Genomic DNA, 20,525 nt, shown 5'->3' with positions numbered 1-20,525 from the left:
ATTTTACAGTATTTTTGTGGCAACACTCCAGGACAGTACATATACCCTCCAACTCTTCCCCCGTCCTTTCCTTGAAAGGCAAACACCACCGCTTTTCCAGGCAATACAAACTCACCTTCGGATCATTTCCTCCATTCCTGTCCTCTACTGCAAACAACTCAGATCAGGCACACGACAATTCCAAGGCACTTCCAATTGCTCATTACATGCTGGGCATCCAGAATACCAAGGCTAATGGGGCATGAATGCCACTCAGAACACTGACTGAGGCAAGCGCCACAGAGCCATCTCATTTTCCTGTTACTGAGTGTATGACACTACTGGGGAAGTCTTCGTCTATTTCCTTAGAAGCCAAGCAGTTGTTCTCAAACAGAACAGTGAAAGGTTGTTAACAACAAGTGAATTTAGCCTGCCAGATAAAAACACAAACTCAACACAAAACCCACATCACACCTCCTGAAATACCACCTCATGTTCACATGAGTCACTACAGGCTGTTCCAAGGCAGCTGCGTTGGCACTAATCCACCAGTACAGGCAAGGGGAGCCAAATGAACAGCAGCCCAGCTCCAAGGGGTTAACACCACAGATTTTGATAGGACAATCCCAGGAGGCAAGAAGAAGCATCACACCAGGCTGTGGCATTAGGAAAACTCATGTGAAAATTTTAAGAGTCTCTCCCAAGTTCACTTGTGTTTTGGAGAGGTTTTCCTGTGTGTGGAACACAAGTCTCCTATGTACAGGGCTGCTCCTGGCATCCCATGAACATCCCAAACACCTGTGCAGACAAGTACCCATGTAGCCAGGTGCTCCCACTCTTCACTAAACATCCACAGCACAGACTAACAGGGACAAAAGCTAGAGCATGGTTTCTTTTTATTTTAAGATGTCACTATTAACACACATTAGTCAAGCTACCCTAAGAAATCCCCTAGACACCTAGGGAATCTAAAACCCTCTAAGAATTTATTAGCTCAAGAGACCACCATTAAAAGCTTTGATTTTAGTGTTTCTGTACTAAAAGTCTAACAAGCCTGACATTCTACTTTCACCCTGTCAGACTAATGTGCGCTTTAGTGACAGTATCCATTTACAAATCAATAATACATCATACATCATCCCCAGCTTTACTTCTGGAAAGTGCTAAATGGAGTCAATGAACCGTCTATTTACAGTTTCAAATCCTAACATATTTACAATAGAAACCAAAAGTATTTAAAACCATTAAATATAGTGTTTAACTCTGCTATATTAGTTTACATGAACACAGCTTAACTCTGGCATCGTATTTCCAATACTAATATTTCTGCCAGTAATTTAAGATTTTTTTTAAAAAACTGCTATTCCTGGAGGGAAAAAATAAAAGCTTAAAAACCAACCCAAAACCTCCAGGCATTTCAGAGCCCTGAGGAATTACCCACCCTAGACAGTCTTCAGGTAGAAGTACTGTAGTGTTCAAGAGAGACTTCCAAACTCCAGGCAAGCCTTTAAAACCTAATGCATATGTAAAACATTAAGAGTCAGTAATCCATTGAACAGGTTTACTGGAGTCACTGCTACCATTCAGGTTTTACTAATCTGTAGTCAAGAAGGAAACTGCTGCTTTGCTGTTTCTCCCTCCGTTACATTCCCTCCACCCCCAGAAAGTGTTTTGTGCACCAGTGTCCAGGACAGCTTAAGTGGGCATCGTCTTCTCTTCTTTGCTGAAGGGCTGGACTGAGCCAGGCTTCACCCAGGACAGGCCAGAGACATGCATGCTTTTGCAGTGCTGATCTTCTGGCTTCTTCTGGGGAGAACAAAGTTAAAGTTACAATTTTTAGATACCCAAACCCTCTCAACTCCCCCTCCATTCATTTTACCTTTAGCAAATACGCAAAAAAGAGGCTTGCACCATTTCCTCTCCTCAAAGAGGAACAGCAAGATGGCCACTGGTTTCATTTCTGGGAATGTGTGTGGCATCTGCAGAACTACCCTGACAACACAGGAGTTTTAAGGACTTTACTTGGGTACAGCTGCCCTGTGCCACCATAAAGACTCAAGGATACTCCTTCTGCTTGTAGGCCCCAGCCCAGCATCACTGCACTGCTCTTCACCACATTTCTTGGCTCTACAGAAAGAAGTGTCAATCCAAACACTCCCCCAAACACTCCCCCTACACTGCACCTGTAGTTCTGCCTGGTGATGCAGAGCATGCTGGGGAGGACCACTACACCCCACAGGTGGCTGGGAACCCAAATTAATGTGCAAAAGTAGCAATTAATGCCTTTGCTAAACCTGGGAGTTTCCTAATGCTTTCCAAGGATGGTCCTTCCTTTCCCTGGGCATTTGTCACAGTTAAATGCTTGAACAGTAACTATTACCCAACAGTGCACCCAACATTTTAACTGCCTATTGCAATTTAGAAGACCAAAAAAAAAAAAAAAAATCACTTCAAATTGAAGAACAAAGATACAACTTGGAGCATCTGTAGATTCAAAGTAGTTAAAGAGATCAGTAAATTAGACATTACTCTAGCTGGCCAAAGCAGCAAAAGAGCTGGCAGGGTTTTTTTTAATACCAGGAAGCGTAAGACAACGACATCAAACCTGGAATGGTGTGTTGAGCTCTAGAAAATGATAATTGCATGAGCAGACTTGGTTGCACCATGAAAAGTCTTTTGCTTGACAAAGTAAATTACGGCAGCAAGAAAAGAGAAGCTGCACTGCTGCCCTTGCCCACGCTTTGTGCCAAAGGTGACGCTGTGTGACAGACCTGCCGTAACACGTTGGACAACAACAAACAAGAGGGATGGAGTTAAGCCTGAGCCTGGCAGTGGCAGCTGCCTCTCCCATGCCGCACACAGGAACCACACCCTGGAAAAGCCACGTGCTCAGAAGGGAACTGGGACATCACTGCCCTTCCTGGGCTGCAGCTCCAGAATGGCCTAGCTGTTTCCCAAGGAATAGGAATCACAGAGGTAATAAAGAGGATCCAGGGCTGTAGGAAGGTTTGGGAACTTGTTTTTACAGGGAATGTTCTCAGCTACACTGGAATTTTGGGACAAATCTCCTATGGCACAGAAGCTGGGACATTCCTATCAACACATGACAGGAGCAACTAAGTACCATGGATGCAATAATTACTGAAGATGTTCGTTTTCACCTAAAAAGAAATCAACATGCATCTCTCTAAGAAAAGAGGACAAAAGAAAAGTCAGTTTGCTATTAGTCTCTGAGACAACATCAGACCCTTTCCATTTCAGGCACCTTGACCTATTATTTCTCTTTGATTTAAAGGGTAAGAAAGAAGGAGATGAAGAATGAAGGAGAAAGGGAGGAAAAAAAGAAGTGTCAAAAGTATTTCTTAAGTTTTGTAAGAACATCAAGAAGTCAATCTGACCAAAATATTTTCCTGTGTGTTCCAAGGCTGTAATGAGACTGGCAGTTGGGTGCACTGCCACATTGAGCTCAGGCAGTGTATTGTATTAAGATAAAACCTCATTCATGCCAGAAGACATGCAAGAACACGAGATAAACCTTGCAGTGCGGAAGACAAGTTTGAACTGACAAAAAAATAATTTTTCATTACACAAAACCCCAGCAATCGACAGCACAGCTTTAGCCCAAGTCAGTAACTAAAACATTCAGAGTGCATTTCCTTGTCAGTCCAGCTAAGACAGCAACCACTGTTTCAGAATCCCTTTGTACTACAAGTGGATTGACTTGTCAGGCCACTCAGCACAGACCCAGAATTGCTGTGTGGCAGCTCTTGTCAAGTGCAAAGCAGTAATTAAAATAAGAAAACAAAACAAACCATGAACAGCTCCCACCCCAAATCACATCCCATCACCCCATCAGGTGAAAGCTCTATGAGCCAACACGTTCTTGCTCTGTCAGTAAGAGCACTCTGTGATGGAAGGAATTCTCAGTGCCTTTTGGTGAGCTGATGTCTCATTAGAAATCAACAGCATCAGAGAAGTAAGAGACTGTGCTTGTGCTGCTTCAGAAACTTTGCAAGGAGAAGAAAGTGCTGAAGCTTTGATTCAGTAATGAAAGACTCTCAACAGAAGAAACCCAAGAAGCTGGAGACTGTCAGGTAATGCAGAAATGGTAACAGCCATGACAAGTGCAGAACAGCCTAACAGGCAGCCAGTGAATCTCTTCGTCCCTTCCATCCATAAACAAAAAAAAAAAAAATCTGCTGTGTGCCAAGAACTGTACTAATGAAGCTTTCTGGCTAAGTGACTAATTGCTTAACACTCTGAAGTTAGAACAGTGACATAACTGCTTCGTTAGGAGATCACAGCAGTTCAGCATTCCTGCTGAGCCAAAAGAGGGGTGGAAAAAGGTCTCTCTAGCACACAGACAGAGAATCTTTCTTCCTGTATCAGGCAATAAACCCTTCCTAGAGTGAGAATGTGAACTTTGCAAGTACCTTCTGAGTCAACATCTTCTCTCTAGCTTCATCATGTATAGCTGGATTCCACGGAGAAAAACTATGGAAAAAGTATAGTTAATTCTTACTTGGCATTTTTGCAAACTACAGCACAGACAGAGCAGAAAGCAGTGATTTTACTTTGCTTATTTTGTTGAATTTTAAGTAAATTTTAAGTGAGTATTCAGTGTTAAAACACACAGTTAAGAACTAAATTCATATTGTCATGGATCTTTTCAACACTAAATGTTTAGGTTTTCATTTCTGTTCATACTGAGAACTGGAAATTCAGAACATGTGACATGAAAAACTACTCTCATTCACCATGAAGCTGACTGCTCCATCCCCCATGCAGGCAAGCTTTAGAAAACCAAAGCTACAGTCATGCAAACTGAGTTCTGAAAAGACAGAAAGCAATATTAATTAATGGGCATTTCTGCTTGAGGGAGGTGGGCGCTTCAGGGCTTTTTGCTTGTTCTGAGGCTTGTTTGGTTATTGTTTTCAGATTTTTCTAAAGAAAAAGCAGGTCAGTTAGCCTGACAGAGAAAGGCTGCCATCAGCAACTACACCAAAATTTGCTCTCAAAACATTAGGACAGGGTGAACTTGCTCAGAGTACTCACATGATTGCATAGGGGTCCTCTATTTTGGGCTGATCAAATAAATGACTACTGCATAGTTTGACACTGTCTACCACTTTACTTTTGAACAGCTGAACATCCTTTTCATACCTGCAAGACAGAAGTAAGTCGTGTTAAGTAATTGCAAGGAGCCATGCGTTTGCTCTAGAAGCACAGACAGACTCGGCAAAGCCCCAACTCGAGCTCCTAACGCAACCAAGCCTGGAGGCAGAGACCACGAGTAGACAATTTTACAGACCTCTTGCTTTTGCAAATCTATGCCAAAACCTCTTAAGAGGCCATGCCTATACACATGGAAGATACTCACAGCACTGCAGCCTCGGGGTTCAGAGGACTGGTTGTATCAATCTTGTAGAAGACTCTGCGAGCATACATTAACACCTGCCATATGTGATTATGATTTCGCCTTAAAAAAAAAAAAAAGCACAATGAAGAATAGAACAAACTTTATAAATTATACATCAATTTGTCAGCACTAACCTCCATTTTGCAAATGCTCTTTTCACATCCAGTTCACCAGATAAAGGGTCCACTAGAGGGTGGAAGACAGGCAGGTCAAAAACCAAGCGCTGCATTAGAAAAAAAAAAAAAATCATGATGACATCTTCAATCCTAATGCCAACACCACTGGGTGATGGTCAGTCAAATGTTCCTGCCAAATACTAATCAGTTGTCACTGTATTAAAAGAAAGTAACTGCAAGTGATTTCTACCAGCTGTGAAACTGTAACCCAACACACCTGTGTAACATGCAGGGTCTTGTCCTCTCTCACATGTTATCACCAAATCAGGAAACTAATCCAGTTAACTGCACAGGCACTAGTGCCAACACAGGTAATAATATCAGATAAGATCAGATTAAAGGAGTTTTTCTGGTTTAGCTATTTGTGACTGAAAGCTTTTTACATACTTGAGCTACAATTGATACCTTTTTTATCCTACTCACTTTTAAGTAAACTGTGCAGTGATACGCTAGTGTCTTTGCCTCTGTACAGCTCATTTCCTCCAGTGTTCACACATTCTTCCAAAAGAAAACTTAAGTTTCAAGAGGAATGTTCTAAAGCCCTCTTCTAGCAAAAGAATGTTGGCTGGCTGACAGATACTAAAGTCTAACCTTTAAAAGGCACTGTTTCCTACTAGTCCTGTTCTTTTAAAAATGATAGCTTTACATAAAACTTGACACCAAGCAGGCAGCTACCCAACACAGTTGTGTGCACCTGCCCTCGAATCTTCCTTTTAAAGAAGTTTGGCCAAGAGGGTGAGCTGCTCTGCTCTGAAGAGTCAGACTGCCACAAAATATTTTTTTAAACTAGTCTAATAACTTGGAAACTTTTCACTAAAGAAAAAAAGAGAAAACAGAGATGGAAGATAACACCATACTGCCTATCTCCTTTTCCCTTTGCTTCACCACGTTCTCCTCAAATTTTTAGTTCTTTGTTTCAATGTAATTTAGAAGAGACAATTGAGAAATCCTGCAGTATTACAGCAAGCACAGCACAGGTGTCTGGATTTTACATTCCATTATATCACGACTCAGAATTCTGATACCTCTTTAAGTGTTTCAGTATTAACTTCCTGCTGAGGAAGTAGCAAATCAAGAGTGGAGGGAAAGAACTGTTTGATTACTTAACACTAATGCATCTGACCTCAGGAAGTTCACTCCACACCAGTCTCAGTAATCAGAGTAATGTAATTCCTCCACAGCAGTTTGCAAATGTGTACAAGACATTGCAAATGAGCCCAGCCAAGTGAACAAAATGAGTTCAAGGAAAAAAGAAGCTAATTGGTGTATCAGCTTTAACAAAAAGCCATACTTATAACACCAGGAAAGAAAAAAAAAAAAAAAACCAAGGCACAGTCACTTACCGGGCAGTCTCCATCTGGGTAATTATCAGGAATATAGACAGTGAACTTAAATACACCATCCTGGTAGAGCCCATTTCTTATGAATATTACACCAAACCACACTGCAAGTGAGAAAGTTTGCTTGAGTGAAAGAATTTCAAAATATATGTATATAAAAAAATTTGAAAGTTGAGTTTAAGCTTACTTAATGCTGATCGGTACGAGGGCTGCACGTAGACACCTGGCAACTTCTGCTTCACAACCAAGGTACTGCAATCAGAGTCAGTATTCAGAGAGCTCCACAACTACACTGACACAGCAAACCCAGAATGTACCACCCACAGCCCAACAGGGCCTTCCTCCACAAACGTACTCTCAATTCCCAAGGCTGCTCACTGAAGGAGGTGACAAATAAAGTAAAATCACACTCTTTCCCTCCTGCTTTTTGCGGCACTCCACTTAAAGATTTACTAACAGAAAACACTATTCCTCTTGATAAAACTAAATAGAGAAGCAGAAATAAACTCTTCCCTCAGTAAACTCAGCATTTAATGTATGTCAGTACAGAAATTTACAATTTTCTACTGAATCCCCAGTTTCAAAGTAAGGAAGAAAAAAAAAAAAATCCAGTTAAGTAATTTTGAACACAGATTCACAGTCAATTATAGTTGCTGCTGAAATGTGACCAAACTTCAACCTCAAATTTAAACAAGTAGCTTTTCAGTTTTACATGACACCGTGCTGCAGGTCAAGCTGAAATTACTCTGGCAATGGCGAAAACAAACCAAAAACCTAATTATTTACTTCACAGGTTTTCCAGTTACTTGGTATATGGGTCCATTAAACTGAATTCTACATGCTCACACAAATAACAATTATAAAGCAAAACATTAACACAGTTCCCTGCTTACAGTTTCCCTAATATTGGTTATTAGTTCCCTAATAATGAATTTGTATTATAGTACCAATATATTTACTCAGAAGAAAAACATCTTTCTTGAATCAAAAAGTCAGGGTTAATTCCCTGAGAAAGAGATAAATGTTTTGAGAGTTCTCACTTTCAATTTAACAGTTAAATACACAAACTGAGACTCCCTTGCATAAGGACTCCAGGGATTTCATTCCAAAAGGCACTACATACTTGGGAATCCAGCACGTCTATTACAGAGGAAGTCCCTTCAGCTTTGTCGCACTAACCAGTTATGTAACTAGAAAGTTTTGAGGACAGAGATTTTTATGCTCCAACAAATCACCAGACTGGGTCAAATGCAACTCCTCCCTCCTAAGTTTCATGTTAAATATCACAGAAATGAATATAGTCTTTCCAACATCCACTTGATCAGCTGTATCAGGTGGTGTTCTAGCGTTTCATGTGACAACTGAAGGAAGCTCCCACATCCTAACTTCATTAGATAGCACCATATATTCATGAGCATCTTCCCACTCAACATCTGCTTGCTTCTATTTTAATACTTGTTTCAATTATTTGGTATTTCTGACCAAAAAGCTATTAGGATAACTGGTCAGGATACCTAAATTCACAGTGTGTTTACTTCAAGATTAAGAAATTTAATAATTCAGAGAATGACATCTAAAAATGCCCCTTAAAATCTCATCACACTTTCTTTTCCCTTTCTGTCTCAAGGGACTGAGATTGCTGCTCCAGAGAAAGAACTTTGCAGACAATGTTTTACTGCCTTCAAGGGCTATGGCAGAGACACCACCCAAGAACTAGGCCCCTGCAGTGTTTTTTCCTAACTGAAACGTAAGCCCAGTGACTAAAGAAGATAAAAAAGTGAACACCTACAATTCTGCAAGAAGCGAATACTCCAAGTAAAATGGCCCATAAGAAGCATGTGTTCCATTTGTGGACTGGGAGGAGGTGGCAGGTGAAGCAGGCTTGGTTATTGGCACAGCATTCTTTGGGATAGAAGGCAACTGTTTCTTTGCAGAGGCTCGCAGGGGACTGGTTCGCAGCTCTCCACTCAAAGTTTTCTCTTCAGTGTCAGCTCTCTGTCAAAACAAAGGAGAAGCCATGAGATCACAGGCCATATTTCAGAAACATTTAACATATGAACATATTTTAACACAGGTTTAAACCCAAATTATGCCAATTACAAGTTAGGGCAATGAAACATATCTTGGGTTTTGGTGTTCCACTGCTTGGGGGAGGGCATGGGAGGGGTCTCTTGCCTTTTTGTTTTTAAATAGACTTTTGTTCAATTAAACTCAACCTACAAGTACAAAAGTATTCAATGCTGAATAGGAAATCTGCAGATTAGGACAAATGCTTAAGGAGGCTTACATTTATTTAGAACCTGAAACCAGACAGTATACAACATCAGCTTACAAGTCAATCTATTTCTAGCACACAGTGCATCAAGATAAATCATTTCTACCGACAAGCATCCTTACACTGTAGACTTCAAAGACTCTTTAGAAGTGGCGTAGTAAAATTGAGATAAAAACCCCAAGTTTCACTTATTTCACTTTCTGCCTGTGCTTAAGACATCAATATTCCACTTGGAACTGATCCTATAGCTCACCCCCACAGTGAAAATCGCCACTTGGCAGTGGTATCAAGTTTAAATAGTTTTACCATAGGAACCCTTTTATGCCTTTGCTATCTTTTCTTAGAAGAAAAAAAAAAAACCAACCCATTGCCAGCAAACACTGTACTACACACAGACCCCAGAATCATTCTAGAGATTGCAAAGATAAACCTGCAGGCTACAGACTTGTGCTTAGGCTACGTGTGGTAACTAAAGGCACGATTTAAGCTACAGTGTTTTGAAGTGCCCAAGACCCAGACTAGTAACAATGCCTCATGATTAAAGTTACATAATTTGCCCTAGTACTGAACACCTGAGAAGTGATTAACCCTAGAACTCCCACGCTTTTATTACTGCTACAACCTCAAGTTGTAGCAACAGCACTATGGAGGCACAGTTCTGTCAAAGCTCATTGCACCTGGCTAAGCTCTATATAAGTCACTAAAATGTCCTAACAAAAAAGTGCTTCAACCACTTGAACACATTTGTTTCACATTTCCTATTTAAAGATGCTTCATATAAGAAAAGCCAACAAATTCTGGAGTAGACTCTATGCACAGGTACATTCCAGTTAGCACAGCTCAAAGCCAGTTTACACTTTCACTGAAGGTGATCACAACCCTCAGGATAAAGACACAGTAAAACACTATTTGCAGATCACCTGATGGCTTTTTTTCCAGCACTGCTACCACCCCTCCCAAGCATGACAACACTTTCTGGCATCCATTCATTAAATACCTTGCGTACAGAACCTGTAGACATGCTCCAGAAAGGGTTCATAACGTGTATTCCAAATAAAGGCCTGCAACTTTTCTGTGTCTTCAGTGTGTCCTCAGGCCCTTCGGATTTATACCCTAAAAGTACACAGAATGAACATGCATTTTAACAGATAAACAGGACTCAGTATATAAATAGGATTCAGATCTAATTCTGCAGCCAGCATTACATTTCTGTAACTTCAGAAGATAACTTCACATAGGCAAGACCAAAAAGATTTAAAAATGCCAAAGCTCTATTATATGCTCCAGAAGAATAACATATGTCTATTTTTCCATGTGAATCTCTGTCTTCTTTCTGCTAGAAAAAGACTACATTCTGCATTCCATGCTCATTTTGTCAATGAGAAGAAAAAAAAGGATCATCTCTTGGCTCAACAGAGTTAAGGAAGACCCTCTACACAAGCAAATATTAAAGTTATCACCTCCCCATTTCAGACCAGCACCAGACAGAACTAGGACCCTGCTAAGTGCTGTCCCTTGCAGACACTGTTGACTTTGCACACTTCTGAAGTGTCCCAGTTTGAGAAATTCTGTCATTCCCGGTAACAGAGATGATCCTTTCATTGAGTTCACATCATGTGTCATTTTGTTTTCATCTGCATTGGAACACCACCAGGAACAGACAAAGCCATAGAACACAGAAGCTTCTCTGTAGCTTATTTAATGGTTTCATCATGAGCACTAAGGCTTAGTGCTCTTTAGATCAGCAGCTCAATAACAAGGACTTCAGCAGTATTTGGTGTTTCAGTGTCATCTACTGTGTACGTCCTCGCTCTCCTCTTTTTTTTTTTTAAGTCTTGCTATTGCTGGTTGAAGAACTCTGGTCTATAGCACCTCTTGTCTGGCACACCCTATTGCCTCCACTCTTTTCTCCTCTCCAGTTCTCCTACTTTCCTTCCTCATTTCACCCTCCCATTTTTGGCTCCATCACCTAAGGTTTTGAGGCACTTTACACAGTTTTTTTAATAGAAAGTTGCACAACATTGATGAAGAAAATTAATGGGATGTGAGACAGACAGAGCCAGTGGCACAGGTTTCTACTGTGGTCAACACTACATTTTTACTACAGTAAGGACAGCAGCATCTGTTCACCATTGATAAGTTTATAGAGAAAATGGAAAGACGATGACCAAAATCTTCCTAAAATTAAAATAAATGCCAATCTTTTTAAAAGAAAAAAAAAAAAAAAAAAAAAACACAAAATGCAGACAATTTATCCTCAGTAAGTCTAGGAATGCTAAATATTTAAAAGAAACATTAATAACAAATCATAGTCTTCTAAGCTATGCAGCAGCCATGCATTCAAAAAAATGCAAGAACCTTTCAGAAAAGGGATGAAAAATAATTAATTTCCCCACTCAGAATCATCTCAAACATTCCTATACGCAACAGGTTCCTCCAGGTACTTTTCCTCTTCAGCAGCCAGTCTCACATCATTCTGAGCCACTGAAGAGAGAAAGTCAAAGCGCAGCTACTGCCCTGTGAAAGCAGGGAGATGTTTTCACTTTTCCCCATCTCTTGTCTGGAAAGCAGAGTCATGCCAGAGGGCTGTGCCACAGGCCTTTTCCATCAAACCAGCCAGACTAAGTAAGACAGGAAGACTGGGCCAGGAAGGTACGAGACATTTCCTTGGGAAAACTCTGGTGTAACCAGAGGGCAGAGCAACTGACGCACAAAGAGCACCTGAGTGCTTGGGCTCTGACAAGAGGGAAAAGTGCTGGAAGTTGAGGTACAGGTTGGAAGACAATTAGCTGGAATCTGGAGTGATTATGGGATTGGGGCGGGAGTATTTTGTTTGTTTTGGGCTGCTGTTTTTTATGACTAGGTAATACAAGCTGCATTATCCCGGAACCAGAGATAGGAGAACAGGAGTCAGCAGGACAAAGTATGACATACGTAGGTAAAAACCAGCCCAACCTATTCCCAGGGAAACAGGGAACTTTTCTAGAAGCTTGGTTAACTGATGGTAGATGCAGTTCAGTCAGCAGATCCATCTTTCAGAAAGCAGCTGTGTATCTCAGTACACTTCCAGCTCTGCTGAAAGGCCTTTCATTATCGTGCCTACTTACATGCTGTTAAGAGCAAATAAAACATTTTATGTCTGGTTAAGTTAAAGAATAACTTCCAGGGGTTCTCTTGCACAGACATCTTTTATCCAGTTGCTTGCCAGTTATAAATCATACATAGTATTGTCCTAAATTTATTGTTAAACTGCCTCCAGTCTCATACACCTGTTAAAATACTATTTACAGTGGAGAACGCAAAACCTGAGCTCAGAGAAGAGGGTCATTTAAGAAGCCTTTCAAAGTGTTTTAAGAGTTTATTTTTAATCACATTCACTCCTATGCAACATCTAAGTGGAGAATCATAGCTCTAAAGGAAACTTACCCACAATTGCTTATGCTCTCTAGTACCTTCGCCTTGCAATTTACTACCCATAACTAATCACAAAAATGATTAAAACCGGTATTAAAAACAATCAAGTAACAGCAAATTTACATTAGACTGCCTATTCTACTTCTCACTACGTCTGCAGCAGACAGAGAGCTAAGTCCTGATACCATTAAGTGGAATTTCTAGGCAGTTTAGGCATTCACTCTTACGCAGGGCTCAGTGTCTACCCCAAGGCACCCACCACTGCAGCATCTTACAGTGCTGTAACTACTAAATCCATCAGCTTCCCAAACTAACCCAATACACTCTCCCCATTTTACGGAAAGAGGATAAAAACATTCAAAGCCATCCCTCTCTCTCGTTTCACACTGTCAACATTCATAGTACCTCATCCAGAGGAGGCATGATAGTGTGTCACTCAGTAGTACATTCCACTAATTTCTCCTGCTTTAAGAATAGCAATTAACAGCAACCCTCCTAAGCTGTCCTCCTCCCATGTGCTTTTTACGGCTACCTTCTTCTCTAGTGCTTTCTTTCTAGTAAAACAGCAACTAAACAAAGACAAAACACAAACTTGTGAAGAAACATTACTTCAAATACTGCTTCTTGGAAAGGCCTTTTAACTTGTCCACAGCACCACATTAAGACCAAAAACCACCTGCTGCCAGGCATAACTTCATGTCCGCAATATATGCCAGCACTCAGAGCAAGTGTAAAGTCATCTGATACTTCATCAGCACTCTAAAAGGCTTCAAAAAACCGAAGTTATCACTAGCAAAACCATAACATTTAAGTACTTTGCTTCTGCACCTTTTCCTTACATTAGGTAGTCTCATAAAAAAATGTCTCATTTTACCCACTATCGCAGTATGTGTCGTATTTTTCTCCTCTCACCAACAGAGTTATTTGATCAAACACAACACTAAAGCAATGTGAAAAAAACTTTATCTGCCTGGAACAGAGCACTCTTCTGAAGGTTTCCTGGAAACATCAACAAATCAAAGGGAACCACTCCTACACCTGAGAACAAACCGAGCTACTCCAGCAGAGTACCAGAGAACAGTGTATGTTGAACACACAGTATTATGTGCTTGTCCAACACCTGCAGATGTCAGTTTACACTAGAACTTATTTCTCCTCAGCACAGCCACTCCTGATCTGCTTTGGACCCAAGGCCCTCCTCGCTCGCTCACACTTTAATCTGCCGGACAACGCGGGAGCCGCTGGTGGCGGTGAACAGGAACACTGACCAGTCAAGCCTGTTCGCCAACTCTTCTTCCACAGGCGAGTTACGCGTTCCATACCAACACCTGCTGCTACGAGTTCACTCCTCTACGAAACTGCAATCTACGTCAACGAGACCTGCTCTTAGATTCAGCAGGCTAAGGGACATAGGGCGATGGCCGGCCGAGTCCCACAGCACAGGTTGGTCCAGAGGGACCTGTCAGCCAGGGGGTCACAGGAGGTTAAGAGCACTCCTGCGAAGCCCGAGCGGTCTCCGCGGTGTTTTCCACCGCGGCCGCGGCCGAGCCGGACACCGCAGCGCGATGCCGTTCGCAGGGCGGGGAGCAACGGGCGGAGGGTCGGAAGCCGCCGGGCCGGGCAGGGCCCCGCTGGCAGCCGCCCCGCGCCCGGCGCTGCCCGAGCCCGCGGTGCCTCTCGCCCCCCGCGAGGGGCGGCCCCAACGGGCCCAGCCCCTCCCGGCGACAGGTGACGGCCCCACGGGCGCAGGCACCCCGCAGCCCCTCAGGGACAGAACAGCCCCGCCACCCTCCCGCGCCGCGGGGACGGGACTCCCGCGCCCACCGCCTTCGTTCCGCCAGGCAGGGATAAGCCCGGGCAGGGCCGGACGCTGTGGCCCCTCTGGCTCACCCACCGAGGCTCCGCCGCTCCCCCGCGCGGCCCAGGCCCCGCCGCCGCCGCCGCCGCCGCCGCTCCCGCTACCCCCGGCACAGCCCCATTTACCGCCCGCCCCTCGGGCCGCACATCCGGGCCGCCCCCCGCGGCCAATCGGCGCCCGCCGCTACCGGTTCCACCCTGCGGGGCGGGCGGCGCGGCCGCAGCCGCCACTCACAGCTCGGGACGGGCCCAGACGCGCCGGGGCCGCCCCGGCACCGTCACTGCGAGAGCGCTGAGGGCCCCGCCCCGCGCGCGGCGATTGGTCCGAGGGTCTGTCCGTCTTGTGGCAGGCGGACCAATGGGACCGCGCAGGTGCACCTGTCACTCTCTCAGCTGGCTGACAGCGCCGGGGGTGGAGCTTAGAGAAACGAGCAGTTCTCATTGGCCGGTGGGGCGCGCGGGGACGCACGCCATTGGCCGGCGGGCTCGAGCGGCCGCCTGGGGCGGGGCCCGAGGGCTCGTCCGGCACTGCCCCGTGTCCGAGCGCAGGCTGGCGGGGCCGCGGGGCGGGCGGAGCGGGGACGGTCGGGCTGAGGGAGGGGGTCGGCATGCCGGGTTACCTGGAAGAGCCTGGGGAGGGGCAGGAAGGGCGGAGCTGTGGCAGTGCGATCCGTGACAGCCGCGGCGACGCGTTCTGGCACCGTACAGCGAGAGGTAGCGGCACAGCGACCGCCCTGCGGTGCGCTGCAGCTCGGTGAACACCGTATGTGTGTGTGCCTCTCCAAAATTTTGCAGCTAACGCTGCCTGTATGAGCCAAGAACTCCAACCTCCTACTAGAGGTGACGTAATCAGTGATGGGCTTTCATCACTCTTTCTCGCAGGCTACTACAAATGGACATTTAAAAAACATATTTCAACTGTTTTTTTTTTTTTTTTTTCTACAGAATCACAGGATGGGTCAGGTTGGAACGGACCATAGTGGGTCACCTGGTCCAACCTCCCTGCTCAAGCAGAATTACCCAGAGCTCAGGGCACAGGACTGTGTCCAGACAGTTCTGGAATATCCCCAGTGAGGGAGACTCCACAGCCTCTGGCCAATCTGTTCAGTGCTCGGGCACTGCAGAGCAAAGAAGTTCTTGCTCATGTCCAGGTGGAGCTTCCTGGGCATCAGTTTGTGCCGGTTCCCCTTGTCCCATTGGCTGGGCACGACGGAGCAGAGCCTGGTCCCTGCTCTGAGCCCTCCCTGCAGACACGGACAGACAGGAATGAGGGCCCCTCTCAGCCATCTCTTCTTAAGGCTGAACAGCCCCGGCCCACTCAGCCTTTCCTTGTAAGAGAGATGCTCCAGTCCCTTCGTCATCTCTGTTGGATGCACCTTCTCCAGGAGCTCCATGACTCTCTTGTGCTGAGGAGCCCAGAACTGGACACAGTAGCCCAGATGTGCCTCAGCAGGGCTGAGTAGAAGGGCACCCCCTGACCTGCTGGCAATGCTCTTCCTAATGAACCCCAGGATCCCACTGGCCTTATTGGCCACAAGAGTACACTTGCTGGCACACTTTAAAACCTCCTTTTAAAATGAATAATACCAGCTTCTGATACTATTGCTGAGCAGATACGTACACACACAGTGTAAATTGATATTAACAATACATACACACAGATATACAAAATCTACCTCTAAAATCTGCTGAAGATAAGGAGGAAAAAAGAACAAACCTCAGGCATTAGTTTTCATTTGTAATTAGACTTTTTCTGAGCCCAGTAGAACAATTACAGAAGTGCTATACCAAAACTGAAGTAATTTGTCAAGGTTTGGAAGATGACAAGAAAATCCATGCTATCTCAAATATAAAAATTACAGAGAATTTCAAAAATCAATGCATGTAGGGTGGATTTATTTTTGTTCCTAAGCTATGGGCAAAAATACCATGCTAAGGTTATCACTTTGTCTCAATTATTGTAACCTTCTATCCCCTGTCCTCAAAATGCCACTTTAAAGTCTTCAGTCAGTTAGTAATGTTATTATTCTGGTAAACCACTGTCTCGAGTTTCTAAAACCCTTTGGCAATTTCCTGTTCTTCTGTGTTTCAAATTCAAGCTCCTTGCCTGCACCACTGAAGTGCTGCACAACTTCCCTTTAAGCTCATATCCTAAATTATCTGCCTTCCACTGCTACATGCAGTAGGAGCAGTCACTTGTTAGCTCCCTTTTTTTTTCTTAATCTCTTTCCTACTATTTTCTTTTTCCTGCTCTAAATCTCTTCCCACCAACTCTCCTTTGAAGGTTGTGTTTCCAGAAATCTTTTTTACATGGTTACTTCCATCAGTGGGCTTTTCAGACCTAACCATTCCTCAAAGTGTCTTGCCTGTATCAGGTCCTGACCTTGCTGAGGAATGAAAGGTGATAATGAAATCCTCCCTTACAAGCTATGCAGATGTCATAGATCTTACTCTGCAAAATTCTGTGGCTTGAACAACATTTTGGTGTTGACTGTATATGTTCAGGTTGGGTTGTTGCGAAACTATATTACAATGGGAATAAAATTTTGACTTTGATAGGAAGGATTGTGAGGAATACTTTTATCAGGCCTTTGAACAAAACATTGTTAATTCTCCAAACCCCACTATAATCCAAAGTTTCCTATTTTGCTAACTAGAGGAATAATACTCTAAAAAGAAAAAAGCTTTTGTGTAATAAATTTTCTTAAATGCTTTTTAGATTCCCTTCCTAGTCATACCAAATATTAAATAAATCTAGTTAACAAATCTTTGTATTTTAACCAGTATAAGAGATTAATCAGGCCTAGAATGCTTTTTGTGTATTATTTATCTCATGAAAGATTTCTTTCACTATGGTTGGTACCTGTAGCAAACATTTTATGAACTCAAAGGTCTTTTCCAACCTAGTTCATTCTGTGATTCTTTAAATAACCTTTAGATACCGTTTTTCCTACTTTTAGATACTCTCCATTTCACCCAGAATTCTAAATGCTGTGAGGAATTTTTCCACAATATCTGTGTTCATACCCCAAACCCATACATACTCATAATCCAAACCCCAAAATTGCCAAGCACCTTCCTGTACCTTTGCAGAAGAAGGAAGGGTGCGATGGCCGTATTGTTTAAGGCATGATCAATGTGATGCTTAATTGTTCAGTGTGGGAAGACTCTGGATAGCTCTGAATGCACCAGAATTTCCACTTGTGGTGGCCGTGGTTTTGAGAAGGAATATGAGCTAAAAAGATGCGAAGAAAGTTAAAGTAAGTCTGGAATTAGCTCGGGCTCGGCACCACTAGATGGTGTCCTGCAGCTGCTCTAGTCACACATCGCAATCCATGGGCAGGTAAGGGACAGAAACACCTCCTTGGCAGGAACACAGTGTGTGCTGCAGGACAAGCAGAAATGATCACGCCCAGTGCTCCTGCTGAAGTCCCCATTAGTTCTATAGGGAGGCTGATAAAGAATTTTGACTAATAACCTACATAACCACACAAACCTACATAACCTTACTTGATAGCTACTGATATTAATATGACCTTCCTAAAAATGCAAAGGTGAAAGATGGCATTTGCTTTTTTCAAAGCTAAAAAGCAGAATTACAAACATAGTTTAAAACCAGAACCCCTGACTATCTTTGGTTTTGTACTTTCAAGCACAATTCCTTTGTGATTTGTATACTACAAGAACATATTATCAGCACTTTATAGAGCAATCTAAATAAAAATAAAAGCAGTCAAACAAACAATTTAGATTTTTGTTTTCTTTTTTACCTTGGTGAAAATGGTATATTATCTCATAAAGGGATTGTTTTAAATTTCTCCATACTGATCTCTATTTGCATAATTGCTGATAACAAGGCCTATCCTTTCAGTAAACCAAGAGAGAGAAATTGTCATATCTCTAAAATATGTTGACAAGCCTACAAAAGTATTTAAAAATGGGTGTTTTCAATTTAAATGTATCTATGAAGCAGTGTAAATACATCCATGAAGCAGTGAATGGAAGGAGGTGATTCACAGTGCACAGCAATGAAAGTTACCTGTAAGGAGGAAGATGTCAGGTCACAGTTCTCCCCTCATTCCAAAGGACAATAGTATATACAATCATTGAACCAACTGTTTGGAATAGATACCTGCTGGTAAGGCTGGAGCTATTGCATGGCTCTGACCCTTCAATGGCAATGCCAGCTACAGGCCAGAGAGGTATTTGCTTTGGGAAGGTCTTCCTGAAACTTACTGCCTGAAATATGAATTGCCAGACAGGCCTTCATGGCTTGACAGAAAATGCTGCCCAGATTCCTATTACCTGTGCTGGGGCTTGAGCTGCTTTGGCACATTGCTCTGTTTGGATTTGAAATTAAGTTAACAAAGTAAAAGAAAGAAAAGATACAAATTAGAAAAGATTAATTAGAAGCCCATTTGTATTAGGAACACTATTGGAAACTAATAGCAAATCGAACACAAACCCCTTTTCTAGTTTACCCCTAACAGTGTGATGTTTCTCTATTTTCTTAAAAAGAAGCATAAAGATGGAAACTTTTTCTAATAGTAGTGTTGGTTCAAGATAATGTACTTATTTTTCCCATTTTCTTTTTTTATTACAATGGAATTGCTAGCATGAATGTAGCTATAGCTGCACCAATATAAAAATGCTTTTCACTGTGTATTTATTTTCCCTGAGGAAGAAGTAAGACGGAACAGCACTAACTGCATCATCAAAATTTGTCATTTAGTTCTTAGGGTAGAATCACAGGACCTACTGTTGGTCTCTGCTCAGTCAGCAGCAAACTCACTGTTATAATAGAAGGACGAAATATCAAATTTATTTATTCCCCATAGAAAGCCTCCTGTCTTCCTAGACTCACTTAATATAAAAAGAATACATTTGTGTATAGTATTCAGACACTTTTGTATTTGCATGGCTGTCAGTGTGTTTCACAACATAAGAGATTGACTGTATTAATGGTTCCTGAATAGCAGAAGCTCCTATCAATGACTAATTAAAGATCAGATCATAGCCTTCAAACTACACTTTCTTCAACATGTCTCACACAGTGGAAAAAATACATTAAACATTTAAATCTGAATGTATTTCAGATTCCTTAATTTATGAATTAGAAACCTCAGTTACTGTGAGTCCAACTGTGCAGAATTCAGAACCATGAAACTTGTAAAACTGACTTACAGTACTCCTTTTATTCCTTTGTATTTGCTTACCTAATAGCTCTTATTTAAATGGTGAGAATTACAGTTCTAAGATGAATTTTAATTCTGCACAGTATGATTTTGAAAGTAATTTCCCATTATGAGGAAAGAAAGGACTCTTTTATCACTATTTTTTTAAAGAAGCTGAACACTTGAATCTGACTAGAGGTTTATACTGTCAGAATAAATCCCAAAAGAAGACTTAGATCCCAATTGCACTGGTTTCCTACTTATGGGAATACTTGCTTGTAGGTAAAACATCCCAGGGAAGATTGCTGGATGAGAAGCACTCAATTTGTTAGTCACACATTTTGAAAATATGTTCCTTAGCTATCAAAACAATACAAATCCTGTTTGTAAATGCTAAAATGTAAAATTAATCTTAAATTAAATCTCTACATATCCATACAACTTATTTGTAATAGAGACATTTTCAGGGTAAAAGCCTATATATTTAATTCCTACCATTGAATATCTAGTGATGAATTAAAATTCCTCATTTTAGAATTTTCACAGCCATTCATTGAGAACTTTTTATAAGGTTTTAATCAGACTAACTAGACTTACAGCTATAATTAATATTTCCTTATTAATAAGCTTTTTTTTTTTCCTCAATATCTTCCTTTCATGGAACATTTTGAATCATAATAACGTAGAACATACTTTTAAACAAATATGTATGTAATCCCACAGTCTCAAGGATAACTAAGATTACAGAGTAATCAGAACGAAGAATCTTTTTGAAAAATCAGTTTTGCAGAGAATAATCATTAAAGTGCATCTGTATGAGACAACTTTGGCAAATCAGCGAACACAGTCCGTGTAAACAAGCTTTGATCAGCAGTTTCCACAATATCATTA

The 20,525-nt window shown here is 42.2% G+C and overlaps 1 protein-coding gene across 2 annotated transcripts; it reads right to left on the bottom strand.

The window, feature by feature from the left end:
* Positions 1-858: 858 nt before the first annotated feature.
* Positions 859-14,559, bottom strand: AKTIP (AKT interacting protein). 2 transcript variants are annotated; one of them, XM_032121552.1, is made up of 10 exons: positions 14,498-14,559; positions 10,187-10,302; positions 8,704-8,909; positions 7,102-7,166; positions 6,918-7,018; positions 5,533-5,621; positions 5,360-5,458; positions 5,035-5,142; positions 4,413-4,473; positions 859-1,785 (listed from the first exon to the last, which is right to left on the bottom strand). In XM_032121552.1, the coding sequence occupies exons 2-10, from the start codon at positions 10,226-10,228 to the stop codon at positions 1,675-1,677; spliced, it is 882 nt and encodes a 293-aa protein (XP_031977443.1). In that variant the 5' UTR covers positions 10,229-10,302; positions 14,498-14,559; the 3' UTR covers positions 859-1,674. The 2 variants fall into 2 exon arrangements, with proteins under 2 accessions (XP_031977443.1, XP_031977442.1); XM_032121551.1 differs by lacking the exon at positions 14,498-14,559 and having other exon boundaries at positions 859-1,782.
* Between the last annotated feature and the right edge of the window lie 5,966 nt (positions 14,560-20,525).

The sequence above is a fragment of the Corvus moneduloides genome, chromosome 12, assembly GCF_009650955.1.
Source record: "Corvus moneduloides isolate bCorMon1 chromosome 12, bCorMon1.pri, whole genome shotgun sequence".
Classification (NCBI taxonomy): domain Eukaryota; kingdom Metazoa; phylum Chordata; class Aves; order Passeriformes; family Corvidae; genus Corvus; species Corvus moneduloides.
The sequence above is the reverse complement of the archived record's forward strand: the minus strand, read 5'-3'. Positions and strand labels throughout refer to the sequence as shown.